Below are 15,778 nucleotides of genomic sequence, written 5' to 3' on the forward strand. Positions count from 1 at the left end.
AAAAAAAAAAAAAAAAAGAAACAAACAAGGAAATGATCAATACCAAATTCAAGATACTGGTAGCTCTGGAGAGGAAGGAAGGGGGTGTGGCCAGGCTGCCATCAGAGGCTTCTAAGTAAAGCTTAGAGGGTTTCTTACTTGGGTGGACACTTAAGTATGTTTGCTTTGTCATTCTTTAAAACCTACACACATCACATACGTGTGCACAAACATACATTTTTGAAAAAGAAACATAATAAATATTTAATTCCTTTCTGGAATGAGGTATGGAAAACATACATTTAAAAAGAAAAACAGGAGCGTCCCAGTGGCTCAGTCGGTTAAGTGTCCGACTCTTGATTTTGGCCCAGGTCATGAGCTCAGGGTCCTGGGATAGAGCCCTGCGTCAGGCTCCATGGGGAGTCTGCTTGAGATTCTTTCCCTCTCCCTGTGCCCCTCCCCCTGTTCACACACACTTTCTAAAATAAATAAAGCTTACAAAATAATAAAAATAAACACAATTATCATGTGGTAATACAAGTGTCACACAAAGCCCAGGAAAACGCATTACCCAGAATCCAGGAACCTATGCAGGGAAGAATGTCTCATATACGTGACTTCCTTATCCCACCTAGTCAAAATGACTCCTACTGCTTTTATTCCTACTTCTCACACTAGTATTCTTAATGTCTTCAGCTATCTTGTCCATTCCCAAGTTAGGCTACAGAGTTTGGACAGGGAGAGATACCCCACTACTGGAACCTACATGGGTCCAGAATTCTGGGTAGTAGAAACAATAGTGCAAACAGTGGAAGTTCACTTTGAAGTCTATCTAAAGTATTTAGCTCTTGGGTATAGAGAGTGAGAGTGCATCAGTGAAATCAGGAGTGCACTTGCTTCTTCCTGAGTAGGCCAAGCTGCTCCAGCAGATACAGCCACCCCAGTTATGTTTAGCCTGGAGAAGGAAAGGCATGACCTTGCTCCGCAGATAAATGGATCACACCATACAAAGGAAGACTCAGTGGTGTGTGAAAGGGCGGGGATGTGACCATTCTCACTAGTGGCAATTTTGTTCTCCAGGGGTTACTTGGAAGTGTCTGGAGACATCTTTGCTTTCAAAGGCTTGGGGTGCTAATTTCAGTGTCCATGTTAATGGCTTTTCATGCTTTTCTGTGAAATGCTTGTTCTGTCTTTTGCTCATTTTTTACTGTTATTTTGTCTTTTCAAATGGATTCTGCCAGAGATTCTGCCAAACGTCTTACAATTCACAGAACAATGCCCCCACAACAAAGAATTCTCTAACCCCAAATGGCATGGATGCTGAGGGTGAGAAACCCTATGCTAGACAGAACCACATGCCTCTGCAGGCCGGGCATGGGGACTCTTTCTAGAGGGGGCAGCAGGAGGAGGAACCCCTCCTCTTGACAACTTCCAGGACATCTTGAGACTTCAAGGTCTGTGCTTCAAGAGGCCTGGTTCTGGTGGTAAACTGGCCTATCTTTTCTGAAGGTAATATTCAAAAGTATGCTGCATTCCTCACTTGATATATCCCAAAGAAACAAATGGAGATGTTGGCAAGTGTCATATAGAAGGGCACTGATTACAAATTCACCACGGCATTAAAAAAAACTGAACTAACTTCACTGTCTGACAACAGGGGTTTGGAAAAAGCATGGGACATCTATACAATGAAATACTAAGCAGCAATAAAACTGAGGTTGAAAGAGTATGATGTAATCATGGGGAAATGTTCCCCAGGTACTGAGAGGAAAAAAGGATATACAGTATGATCCAATGTTTTAAATATATAATATGTACATCGTAAGGATATACTCTAAAACATAAATTAATCACCACTGGGTGGATGGGCAGAGAAGGAAGCTATGGGTGATGCTACCTCTCTTCCCCCAAACACCTTACCTGTCCAATATCTCTGCAACTTGCCAGTGGAAATTAACTAATATAAGTTTAGCAACTGAATGAGATACCTAGAAGGAAGAAACAAAAAAATATCAAATTACAACTGTAGTTTCCTTCAGAGAACTCCACATTTTGAGAAGTGCATACATTTATGTCTACAGCAGGCCCAGGCTTGATTTCCAAATTCTTCCTCTTGGTTCTCTGCTTCATCTTTTTTTTTTTTTTTTTTAAAGATTTTATTTATTTATTTGACAGAGATAGAGACAGCCAGCGAGAGAGGGAACACAAGCAGGGGGAGTGGGAGAGGAAGAAGCAGGCTCACAGCGGAGGAGCCCGATGTGGGGCTCGATCCCATAACGCCGGGATCACGCCCTGAGCCGAAGGCAGACGCTTAACCGCTGTGCCACCCAGGCGCCCCTGCTTCATCTTTTTTTAAGTTCAGACTCTTAATAATCTTAGTATAATCTTTCCTGGATCTCTTTGACTTTTCTTTGTTTTCATTACTGACACTTCCAAGAAATTAGTTTGATATGAAACTGAAGCAAAACCACCCTGTCTACAACAACCCAGCATCCAACTGAAACGAAAGAGCTGTGTGTTCCCTAATGTGGCCTATGTTCCCTCAAGCTGCTGTAGGAGACCACACATGGGAACTGAACCTCCAGTCAGGCTTGTTACTCACAGAAAAATCTCCAGGTTTGGACTTTTTGTATAAATCCAGCAAGTGAAAACACTCCTGTTTAAAATCTCTAAATTCCTGGCAATCAATGAGTCCTAATTGCAAGTATGATTTAAAAGTCTATGGACAGCCTTTGTGGCCCCTACATTTTAAAGCACACTGGTTGTGGCTATTAAAGAGCCTCAGAAGGCGCTCTGAGCTAGCAATTCTACTTCTGTAAATTTTTCTGAGGAAATCACAGAGGATATGTGTACTGCAGTGTTTTACAAGAGTAAAAATTTAAAAATAACCTAAATGCCCAACAAAAAAAGGAACTAGGTAAATAATATATGACAGATCCATGCAATGATTTAGTATGCAGTCACTGAAAAGGATGTTACAGAAATAAGTTTATTGACATAGAAAGTTCACATTTTAATGTTAGGCTAAAGAAGCCAGTAGTAAGACAGGATGTATGTGTTATAGCCACAGTATCTTATTAATAGGTAAAACAGACAATGGCGCCTGGTGGCTCAGTTAAGTCAGTTAAGCGTCTGACTCTTGATTTCAGTTCACGTCATGATCTCAGGGTTGTGAAGAAGAACCCTGCGTTGGGCTCCGGGCTGGCCGGAGAGCCTACTTGGAATTTTCTCTCCCTTTGCGCCCCCCCCACCTCCCCACCCCCAGCTCCCACATGTGCATGCTCTCTCTAAAAAATTAAAAGGGGGAGGGGAAGCAGACTAGACTAGAGTAGGGCCGTAGAAGATAGGGCTGTGTTTGGAGGTCTAGATCAGGCACTGCATAAGCACGAGGATGCTATTGAATCAAGGAGAAACAAGGAGCACACTTCAGGCCAGGGAGCCAAGAGAACACACAGAACCTTGGTATTCTGCCCACTAGACTGAGTCTTTAAGCAGGAGCTACTAAGGAACTGTAAGGCAGCTGGTCCACAGATAAGAACTGCAGGGGGGAAAGACCCAGTGACCAACATGTAATCCCTGCCCCTAGAGCTCAAGTTACTCCTGAAAGGAGACGGGTGCACACTTACTAAACAAGGGCATGTCCAGTACATAATCAATGTCAAAGGCTGTGCAGTGAGTAAATGTCTTTTTATTTTACAGCCCAGGTACATCTGGAGAAAACCAAGGTCTCAAAATAGCACACTTCACTAAGGGTTGGGGGGGTCCCCATGTCCCTTCCATGCAAGGTAACAGGCATCTGATTCATACATGTTGCTGTAGTATTTTTCTGTTGAAGACTGTGGAGACTTTAGGTCTAGGATTCCTGAATTGTAACTGACACTTCTTCTAACTGTAGCCATAACAAAACTATTTAATCACAGCGAACCACTATCACGAAATGAAAACAGAGACAAAACATATGGTTTAAAGTTAAATAACTGTTTTGAATGTAGCTTCTGGCTACAAATTTTTTTTTTTTTTAAACTGATAGTGATACTGTTTTGGATGACCTCCTCACTGGAGCCTTACCTAATGGGGCCAAATCAGCCCTACACCATTTTCTGTCCTGACTTCTAAATGTTTTGGCATGCAGTGGCTATTAGGTCCTAACAAAAGCACTAAACCATGCGGGAAACCCGGAGGAGTCCTGACCATTTCCAGCAGCCACGCCCCCCTTCTCACCACAGATGCCTTCGGTGGAGCCTGTGAGCTAAAAACAGGGGTCAGGCTGCCTCTCACAGATCCACAGAGCCTAGAACTGGACTGGACAGAGGCTGACCATTCAGCAGATGCCAATCATTAAGTGACAGCATGTCTTTAATCTGTGGATTTTCAAAATGGAACTCCTGAACTTTTCTTAGGAAACAGAATTTTAACACTCTACCTAGTCTGATCCTTTGATTTGAACAGCACTTAACAGCAGCAACAAAACCTCAGAATTTGCACACCACATTCAACCACTATGGAGAACATGGCCCTCTGTTGAAACAGAAATTTTATTAATGACTGCAAGTCCACTAATGACCAACTCAGAATAGCCCAGCAGAATTGAGTTTTGGTGAGAAGAGATTATGTAGAAGAGAGGATACACCTAGCACTTTATGCAACTGACAGTGGAGTGATATGAAGCTTTTCTTTCAGTGCCGAAACCCAAGAATACATCAATATATACAAGATAAGAGGCACACATGTGTCAGCTGTACACACCTCCCACCAGCCTTCTGTAGGAAGTGCTACTGTGATTCCCCACATCACAGATGGAGGTGTGAAATGGCCCATATTATGTCCACAGTGTATCACTGGAAATCAGGGACTTTCTCTCAATAATCCATTATAAACCCGAAAAAACTCAGAGACCATTAATTTAAGCAAAATGCAGTGTGACTGTGCCTTGCCCTATAATGGACACTAGGGAATCTATAGGGAAGTCAGGTTCCAAAAGAATCTCTGGCAAAAACAGCACAGGGGTAGAGGAAGAGTACCTAGAAGAATTTATGCTAAAAAAGCAGTCCCATGGGATGCTTGGGTGGCTCAGTTGGTTAAGCATTTGCCTTTGGCTCTGGTCATGATCCCAGGGTCCTGGGACTGAGGTCCTGCATTGGGCTCCTTGCTCAGTGGGGAGTCTGCTTCTCCCTCTGCCTCTGCCCCTGCTCGGGCTCACCTGCTCTCTCTCCCTCTGACAAATAAATAAAATCTTCTTAAAAAATTAATAAGGAAAAAGGTAGTCCCAGCAGGAAGGCCACCTCATCCTTGATTTGGGGTCATAAGAGAGAACTGGGGACCCATGGGTGGCTTAGTTGGTTAAGTGTCTGCCTTTGGCTTGGGTCATGATCCCAGGGTCCTGAGATTGAATCCTGCATGTGGGGGGGGGGTGTCCCTGCTCAGTGGGGAGTCTGCTTCTCCCCCCCACCCCGCTCGTGCTTGCTTGTTCCCTCTCTCTCAAAAACAAATAAAATCTTAAAACACACACACACACACACACACACACACACACACACACACACACACACGAGAGAACTGACCGCACACATGTCCCAACAGTATCTCAGAGAAAGCAAACATGGTGATTTGGGGGCAGAAAAGGATGTGGGAGGGGGTGCAGGGGTGCCAATATTTAAGCCATCTTCCATAAAGAGGGCCAGGACAAACCTTGGGGATGATATTAAAATATTAAAAAGATAAAAAAATCTGTCTTTCTCAAAGTGCAAACAGCTGAACTCTCTCAAGAAAGAATTCCTGAGTATTCACACCATTACTGCTTAATGCTCAGAGAGCTCAGCAATCCACTCTAGTAGAGTCAATAGTTCACAACTGGGGAGTCTTCCATTCTTCTGTATGTTTTCAATTGTGCAGAATAGAATCTTTTAGCAGAATCAAGGTGAGCCCTTGCTGGACTGTTTTGATCAAGAAATTAACAACCTATCAGTGCTATTCTCTGGACCCCTACACTCCATATCCCACAGGATTACCTTCCTGAAACCCTGAAGTAAAAGTAGTAATACTGAACAGCTCTTACAGAGCTCTCATATCTTGCCAGGATCAATTCCCACCCTGTTTAAAACCCATCACTGTTTTCCAGTACTGACAAGTCTTAAGATCTTAGTGGAAGAGTCATCAGAACCACTGTAACCTGGAGTCCAGCAACAGACCAAGTGATTCTAGCACCCCCACACACTTTGCTGACTATTCTCTACCAAGGATGCCCTTTTTTGTAGCAAATACTTGGAAATTAAGAACATACTTCTGTAGAACCTGTGTGTCACAGAAGAAATCACAAGAGAAATTAGAAAATGTTTTGAGCTGAACAATAATGAAAATACCATAGAATAAAACTTGGTGAGATGCTGCTTACATGATGCCAAAGGGAAATTTACAACTGTAAATGTTTATACTAGGAAATAAAATCTAAAAATCAATGACATAAAGTCCCCTTAAGAAACTAAAAAAAAGACCATATAAATAAATAAATCTTAAAAAAAGGCAGGGGGGCACCTGCGTGGGTCAGTCGGTTAAGCGTCCATTGGACTCTTGGTTTCAGCTCAGGTCATGATCTCAGGATCAAGCCCCATATTGGGTTCCACGCTCAGCGAGAAGTCTGCTTGAGGATTCTCTCCTGCAACCCCCCCCTTCCCTCCACAGGTGTGAGCTCACGTGCTCGCTCTCTCTCACATATAAATAAATCAATCTTAAAAAAAAAGAAAAAACTAGAAAAAGACAACTAAAATCAAAGCAAGTGAAAGGAAAAAATTAAAAAGAACCAAACAGAAATAAAATTCAAACCAAATAATATTGAAAAATAAAGCCTTTAAAAGTTGATTCTTTAAGAAGATCAACAAAGTTGCTAAAAACTTTAGCTAGAACATTTAAGAAAAAAAGGGTATACAAATTACCAATAATGGGGGTGAAACAGGGACTATCCCTACAAACCTTACAGGTACTAAAAGGAAAGTAAGGGAATATTATAAATGATCTAATTTTAATAAATTTGGTATCTTAGGTGAAACGGACAAGTTCCTTGAACACTACTTGGCAAAACTGACACACACACAAAAAATAAACTGAATAACTCTATATCTATTAAAGACATGGAATTCATAATCAAAAATTTTCTCACAAAATTCCATGTCCGTAACTTTTTTTTTTTAAGATTTTTTTTTTTTACTTATTTATTTGACAGAGATAGAGACAGCCAGCGAGAGAGGGAACACAAGCAGGGGGAGTGGGAGAGGAAGAAGCAGGCTCATAGCGGAAGAGCCTGATGTGGGGCTCGATCCCATAACGCCGGGATCATGCCCTGAGCCGAAGGCAGACGCTTAACCGCTGTGCCACCCAGGCACCCCAATGTCCACAACTTTTTACTGGTGAACTTCATCAACACTTAAACACTTTCAGAAACTCAAGAAAGTAATACTTCTTCCAATTAATTTTATGAGACTAACATAATTCAGATAAAAAATCTGACAATCATATAACAAAAAAATTACAGACCAGTATCCCTTATGAACACAGACACAAAAAAATCAATCCAAATATTTTAGCAAATTAAGTCCAGCAATATAGAAAAAGGACAATATAGCATAATGAAGTGAGGTTATCCCAGGAATGGAAAGATAATTTAACATTTGAAAGCTCCTATCATAATTCACTGAATTAACAACCTAAAGGTGGAAAAAATGATCATTTCATCACAGAAAACCCATCTGACAAAATTCAATATTCATTCAAGATAAAATTTCTCAGCAAATCAGGACAAAAAGTGAACTGCCTGAATCTGATATAGGGCATCTATGCATTATATTCAATGATGAAACAGTGAATGCTACTATCAGGAAAATGGTACAGATGATTGCCCTCACCATTTAACATTATATATTGGCGGCCCAAGCCAGGGCAGTAAGGCAAAGGGGGGGGGGGCATAAAATACATTAATAAAAGATTGGAAAAAGAAGAAAGAAATCTGTCTCCATTCCTAGATAAAATGAGTATTTACTCAGGAAATCCTAAACAAATGTATAAAACAACTACTAGAACTAATAAATGAATTTAGTAAGATAACAAAATACAAAGTCAATATACAAAAACCAAATGTATTTCTATACAACATATGAAAACTAAAATTTAAAATAGGTGAAATGTGTTTTAATAATATATTTTATTTAGACTAATACATCTACAATATTATTTTAACATGTAATCCCCCAAAATGATTCATGAACAATTTTATTTCATACCCTTTTTTTCATATAAGCCTCCAGAGTACACCGTATATTTTAGAATTATAGCACATACCAATTCCAACTGGCTACATTTCAAATGCCCAATGGCTACACAGGGTCACAGCCACCAGACTGAACAACACAGCTCCAGACTGAACACAGCAATCAAAATTAATCAAAATCAAAGCAGGGTTTTTTTGGGGGGCAGAGGGGACAAAGTAAAAGTTGATCCTAAAATCTGTGGAAGGTAAAAGACCCAGAATATCCAAAGCAATCTTGAAAGAGCAAAGTCAGAGGACTTACGCTATCTGACTTATGAAGCTACAGTAATCAAGACAGTGAAGTACGTATGGGCTTAGAAACAGAGAGATCAATGAAACAGAATAAAATCCAGAAGTAAACTCACACCGTTTACGGTTAATTTTATACAGAGGTGCAAAGGAATTCAGTCAAGGAAACATTCAACAAACGGTTCTGGAATAACCGAACATAATTATACAAAAACAAACCACAGAACTTAGACACTTCACAGCACGTAAAAAATTAACTCAAAATAGTTCACAGATTTAAATGTAAAACTAAAAACCATAAGACTTCTATAAGAAAATCTCTGCAACCTTGGTTTAGGCAAAGATTTCAAAGATACGACAATGAAAGCACTATCCTTAAAAGAAAAAACTGATAAACTGGACTTCATTAAAATTAAACTTTTAGTCTTCAAAGACATTATTAAGAAAATGGAAGAGACAAGCCACAGACTAGGAGAAAATAATTACAAATCATATATCTGATAAAGGACTCAATTCAGAATCTATAAAGAACTCATGCAACTCAACAGGACAAACAACCCAATTTTGAAAAATGGGCAAAAGATTTGAACATTTCACCTGAAAAAGGTATGAACAGTAAATACGCAAAAGAAAAGATCCTCAAGATCATCAGTCATAAGGGAAATACAAGTTAAAACAGCAAGATACCACTTTATACTCACTAGAATGGATATAATCTTAAAGACTATCAGTATCGAGTGCTCGCAAGGATGTGGAGAAACTGGAACCCTTATATAATGGCAGGAATCTAAAATAGCATTCCCCTTGGAAAACAGTTTGGCAGTTTCTTAAAACATTAAACACACACTTACCATACAACCTAGCAATCCCACTCCTAGATATCTACCCAAGAGAAATGAAAACATATGTCCATTTAAAGTCCTGGACATGAATGGGCATGGCAGCATATTTCATAATAGCCCCAAACTGGAAACAACCAAATGTCCACCAACTGATGAATGAATGGATAAACAAAATGTAATATATCCATACAAAGGAAAATCATTCAGCAATAAAAAGGAAAGCACTACTGACATGTAATATGACACGGATGAACCTCAAAAATATCGTGCCCAGTGAAAGAAGCCAGATACAAAAGACTACATATTGTACAATTCAATTGATATGAAGCTTCTAGAAAAGGTAAAACCATAGGGAAAGAAAGATGATCCTTAGTTGCCTGGGGCTGTGAGTGGGGACTGACTAATGAATACAACAAGGGAACTTTCCAGATGATGAAAATATTCTATACCTCAGGTTGTGGTGATGGTTACATAGCTGCATAAACTTACTAAAATTCATCTAATGGTACACTTTTAAATAGGTGCATTTAATGGAATATAAATAACACTTCAATAAATCTGTATAAAAATAAAATTGCTTGATGGCTAGATACATAACAAAGCAAATGTAGCAAAAGATTAGCAACTGTATAATCTTGATAGTATACAGATGTCCACTGTACAATTCCTTAAACTTCTTTGTTTTAATTTTTCATAATAGAAGTCAGGAGGGACTTTTAACACAACTGCAGTAACTTGTATGAACAAATGTCACAATAAACAAAAAGCTGACCTTTACGCTACTGTATCAAATAGTCACTTTGACCTTTTGCTTACTCCTCAAAATGAAAAATTCCCCTTCAGAGTTTTAAAATAGTTTTGACCAAAGGTTAACTGATCATACAATGTGAATTTCAGCATAAGCAGATATAACTTCCACACTTGTCTATAATGCTAATAACTTTACAACACTCTGTGGCTATCTCAACCTCCCAGACCAAGCCTTCTTAGTGTTCCAATGGATGCTCTGCTCCTAATCTTTGAGCCCCTTAAAATGTTGCCCTTCCACAAAGCACAGCCTCTCAGGCCTGTCTTTGAGTCATCACAGTTTAAGCATTGGTCAGTGTGGACAGAAGCCCCAAAGGTAAGAACTCCTCTTTTATTTTTCCTGGGAGCTGGGGAAGGGAATGTGACTAATCAAGGTGGGGAAGGGAGGGCAAACAGTGGTATAAAGTTCATCAAAGACAGAAGGATGCCCTCAAGTCTCCAGTGGTCCAGAGTCAAAGATATGCTAAGAGCAGAAGCCAAGAGCAGCCTATCTTCCCTGCTTTTTCTCCTCTTTCTCTATACCCCCAAACCTGAGCAAAAATGGGTCAGGAGCCTCTAGGGAGCTTTCCTCCCAGCTTGAAAAAACTGTGGGATTACCCTGTGCTGTCATTTACCCTGAACACTGCTCTGCATTGCCAATACAGTCTGGCCTTGTTTTGCCACTGCATTTATAATCCCAACACCCTCGAATGGTTTCCAGTTCTTTCTTTCAGGAACACCTTAGCTACACGCATGTCGGAAAGGACTTTGCTGCTGGTCATCAGTATTTCCCAAAAGTTGCAGGCAAAACTCTTCTATCATCTTCTACAATCTATATTTGGGCTGAAGACGCTTAAAACAGAAGCTTATTTCCCTGATAACAGGCCCTCAAAACATGTTGTAGTTACCACTTGTGCACAGATACCTAAAGGAGTAGACAGCTGCTGGGGAGTCAAGTTCTTCTTTCTGTTTCTTATAAACAATGTAGTAAGAGTGCATAAAATTCTATCCCTACTTCATAAGTAGGGCTTGGGGGATGAGAAGTGGGGACCAGTGGGAAATCTAGAATATGGGCCAATGATGCTAAGATTTTTCTCACAGAGATGTAATAAAGTGTACATGAATGCTTTAGCTGCTGTTACCAGCAAGGAGATCCTCACTGGCTAACAGTATACAAGTCCACCAGCTCTGCATTTCATGAGATATTCTGGAAGCACTTCCTTCCATGTTCTAAGGGCTTCAGAGACTGGAGAAATGAAATAGTGTAAACACCCAACTGTCACTTGAAGTGGAGACCACCTTGATGAGATAAAACTTCTGAATCTGTGTGGCCTCCAACCCACTCACTACAAGAAGACATCTGCAGGATTTCAAGACTTTAGATAAGGTAACTCCAGCAGCAATTTGATTATTGCCTGATACTTCAGCAATTCTGTGACTTGCTGTCCCACCTTATGTTTCAACTTTACTGTGTATATTTTCTCCATTAGGTCCCTAAGCAGAAAGCATACTGTGGTAAAAACAATTTTTAAAATCACAGGTCCCCAAGTCCACCTCAAGTTTGTTAGTAAATGAGAGCCACAAATTTCTTCGTCTCTATCAGAATTTCACATTAATCATTGGAATAAACATTTCTTGATCTCCTGCCCACAAAGAACTTAAAACACCAGAGCGAGATAAACCTTGCTACTGAAGGAAATGATAAGTACATATAACATTTTGGACCCTAAGACACAGCCAATATCCATCTTTGGAAAAAAGGTTTTAAGAGTTTCAGGAAATTTAACAGTTACTACTTAACATCCCAGAGCACTTGGATAGCATATGTTTATTATTCAAAATAATGCACGGAACGTGCTAATTTTATGTAAGGATCAAGGCACATAGTGAAGAGCCTCTGCTCTTAACAACAGTTCCCCAAGGAAACCCATGAGCATGGTAAATTGCTTCTTCCTCTTTTTATTAGTCTCCTACAGCTGGTTCAAGCTGTCCAGCCCTCGGGGACAAGTTAATAACATAGCTTGCAAATAGATCTTTCCCCCAGAAAAAAGAAATCCAGCAGCCCACCAAAACTGTCACCAGCCCTTCCCACACTTACCAGTGCCATAGGGAGGATGCAGCTGATGGCAGTGAGCATCAACGGCCTGAAAAAATACAGGTGGTAGTTTCAATTTTTATTTAGAATTCTTACTTGCCAACTGCCTGAAAATTTTTAAGGCTACACGAATGGGTCTCCATGCCTCAGCCTGTGTTAAGCCACTTCATGGTCCAATCACATTTGTTAACAAACACTAGCAGTGATTCACTAAACAGCAGAGATGAAGGAAAGGAGTGAACTATGGGTGAGCTTCTGGGTCTGGGGTAGAAAGGGATATGATATAGGAAAGCTAGCCTAAGGAGATCAAGATGGATGAATTCAGGTCTTGGAGGGCACGGGGTGAGGTGAGAAGGGACTAAAAGGGGTAAGAGGAAGAAACAAGGTTAAAGCACAGAGACAAAGGAGTAGGTGAACATCACCCCAGAATGGGACAAAATCAGCAGCAGTGGTGGTGATACTGGGGTGCCAGCAGGCCTCTGACTTTAGGCAAGGCTCACCCTTACAGTCCAGTTTAAGTGGTGGACCTTCATTTCTCCCATATTTCTCATCTACATATTCTCAGCTTCTAGGAGGTCAGCCTCTCTGGCTCCTGATTATAACCTTGCTTCCTTTCGCTTTTTCTTTACAGGTCTCCACGGAAGTAGGGCTGACTTATAACTGAGGCACCCATGCTATTCATGTTTTAAAAATCTGATTAAATTTGAAGATTTCTCTCGTCTAACCTTAACTCAGCTCTGTCTCTGATCATTAAAATAAATACCAAGAAACCCAAAGACCTCACTAAAATAAAAAGTTATTTACGCAAAATACAATAAAGCAAAAATATGAGCCATCCATCCTTGATCACGAGGGTACTTTTTATTATGAAAAATTCCAAACATCTACAAAAGTGAAGAGTATGATGAAACCCATGTACCCATCACCCAGCTCCAACATCAACTCATGGCCAGGTCCACTCTATCTATACCTCATCTATCCATTACCTGCCACATTATCATGGAGTAAATCCCAGCCTATCTTTTAGGGTGTGCGTTTTAATGAAAAACCTTTGGAAAGTACTTACTACAAAAGGCTGGTTAAACCCCTACCAGAATTCTAAGAGTTTTCCAGTGGGTGCCAAATAAGCAGGATGACCACCATTTTTATGACCCAACGTCATATCCAGGAACCAAACCAAAAGAAATGTAGACAGGAGCTGACATCCAATGAACCGTCATTGTAGGATTAAAAGCCAAATCTCAGACCATGTTCACGCAGCCATAAGCCCATCTTGTCCAAAATGATTTCAAATAATGCTCTGCCTCTTGTAGCTACTGCTACTGTGAGGAGGCATATAAGAGGGAATACACCAAATACTATCTTGGCAGTACCATCCATGTTCCCACTCTACTCTAGAGGATACCTCAGAGGCTACCATATCTTACTGATAAAGCCACACACTCCAAAAACATAATTCAAAGACAGAACTACTGACTGATGGCCTTAGCTATGCTCAAAACATATAATGCTATTTTTATAACCTTTCTGTTTATATAAAACTCCGTCAGAAATGGAAGCTCCTTGAGGACAGAGATTTGAAACGATTTCCTTCTCTGCCATATGCAAGCACTTGGAACAATGCCAGCACCAGTACTAGGTCCTAGATGCTAACACTACCCTCTGTCACTGCACACCCACATTCTCCTCCAGAACCCAGAGAGGCACCAAGATCTTTCAGGCTTCAAGGGGATGAAGGAGGAGGCCAGATATAGCTCCTCTGAGGAAGGTTAAAAAGAATTAAAAACGTTTAAAAAAAAAGGAAGGACAAGAGGTCTCCTGAGAGTTTGCAAAGGGTTCTGAAGGGCAGAGACGCTTACAGGAGGTTTGTGGAGACAAATGTCAAACAAAATGGGTTAGAGAACAGCCAACAGGAAGGAGTTCAGGCTGGAGTCTGAAGAAGATACTTTAAATTTTTCAACAGACCAAGATAATCAAAGTTGCACTTTTAGTGGATATATCAGAAAATATGAAATAGAAGTAGAAAAAGATTTATTTATATCTCCTCTCTCACCATTCCAAAAAAAGAGGTGGCAGAAACCAAAGGCAAAGAGATCTTAAAATTATTTTACGGTAGAGGTCAAACTACTTTCCCCCCAGCTTTCAGCATCTATCTAAAAGTTAAAAAAACAGAAGACACTCAGGAAACACTTGTTTATTGGGAATCAACAAGTTCTTAACCTATCCCAATTACCAATGAACAAAGAAAATCAAATGGTTCATAAAAAACACTTTGATGAAAAGGAACAATACCTGCCACCCCATCCCTCCCCAGCCTCCCAGTCTTCCTATCCAGGAGAAATCTCTATCAGTTCTTCTGCTTGTCACCAACATCATTAAGCATGGCCATGATTCTCTAGCAGATTTAGCTTACTTATACCTCTCCCTGCTACCCCCTTCCAAGGCCCAACCTTTTTATATTTCAATTACTATTTTCAGTTCCTTCTATCAGTTACCTTTGTAACTTTAAAGTATTGTTTACAGGACCAGAATTGCATTTTCTTCCTTGTGCTTCCAAAGCCACTATCCTTGAGCCACTCAAAGGACATTCAGACATTAGGCACAAATACGTTATCTCTATTTAGTCGCCACCAATTACCTACACTTGTGCTACTTATGTGTCTGATTTATATTTGGCTTACAACTTTTTGCATATAGTTTTTCTGCTTTGCATAGAAATTCTAATTCCCTTGCCCCTTGTAAAAAGTTCTACGGTTTCTCCACTGTATTCTAACTATCTTCCAGCTTCATTTTATCTGTTGCTCGGAATCTACCCATTCCCATTCCCGAATAAATTTTTCTTGGATCCCACCAAAGTGGTGTTCAAATTTGAGATGGCTACTTTCCAGCATAAAACAGAGCTCCTGTTGTATAGGTAACATGGGACTTTTCATTGGATTACTTAGTTCAACCATTTCTTGAATATCTTCCTCTTTTTGATTTTCATCAGCAAGGAACAGCTCCAGAAAAGGTGTAAGAAAAGAAAATTTCAGGAGTCCTTGACATCTGAAAACAAGTGTATTTTCCTATGACAGAACTCTAGGTTCAAAACCATTCTCCCTCAGGACTTGGAAGACTGCTGCTCCACTGCCTTCTAGTTGTCACAGTTGTGGATGACACGTCTGATTCCCATTTCTTTTAGAAGATCCAGTGCATCTTTACAAAAACTCTTAGGGTTTTCCATCTATTCTTGTTTTTCTGAAATTTCACAGTGACAATTCTAGCAGTGGGTCTTTCTTTATTCTTCTGGGTGTTGGGAAGAACCTTTCAATATGAAGAACGGTCCTTTCTTTAGATCCTGGAAATTTTCTTCTTATACTTTTAAATATTTCCCTCTTTTTCATTTTTTGTTCTCACTTCCCAGAAATTCTGGTAGGTGATGGATCTCTGGATTGATCCTCTATGTTTCTTTTTTCTGCATCAATTTTTGCCTGTATTTTGGCTTTATGTTGAGATTTTCTCTTGATTTTATCTTCTGATCTATCTATGGAA

The 15,778-nt window shown here is 40.1% G+C and overlaps 1 protein-coding gene across 5 annotated transcripts in view; it reads right to left on the reverse strand.

The window, feature by feature from the left end:
* Positions 1 to 15,778, reverse strand: part of ARIH2 (ariadne RBR E3 ubiquitin protein ligase 2) — a 46,906-nt gene that overhangs the window by 15,725 nt on the left and 15,403 nt on the right. For 3 of the 5 annotated variants that reach the window (XM_040628843.1, XM_040628845.1, XM_040628842.1), the window contains exon 4: positions 1,900 to 1,967. The exons of 1 other annotated variant lie outside the window; for it this stretch is intronic. In XM_040628843.1, coding sequence (XP_040484777.1) covers positions 1,900 to 1,967 — 68 coding nt within the window. Of the gene's footprint in view, positions 1 to 1,899; positions 1,968 to 12,250; positions 12,297 to 15,778 lie in introns of all 5 variants that reach the window. One more of the 5 variants, XM_040628844.1, reaches the window with a different exon arrangement.

This window comes from Ursus maritimus, unplaced genomic scaffold (assembly GCF_017311325.1).
Source record: "Ursus maritimus isolate PB19 unplaced genomic scaffold, ASM1731132v1 scaffold_14, whole genome shotgun sequence".
NCBI classification, from domain to species: domain Eukaryota; kingdom Metazoa; phylum Chordata; class Mammalia; order Carnivora; family Ursidae; genus Ursus; species Ursus maritimus.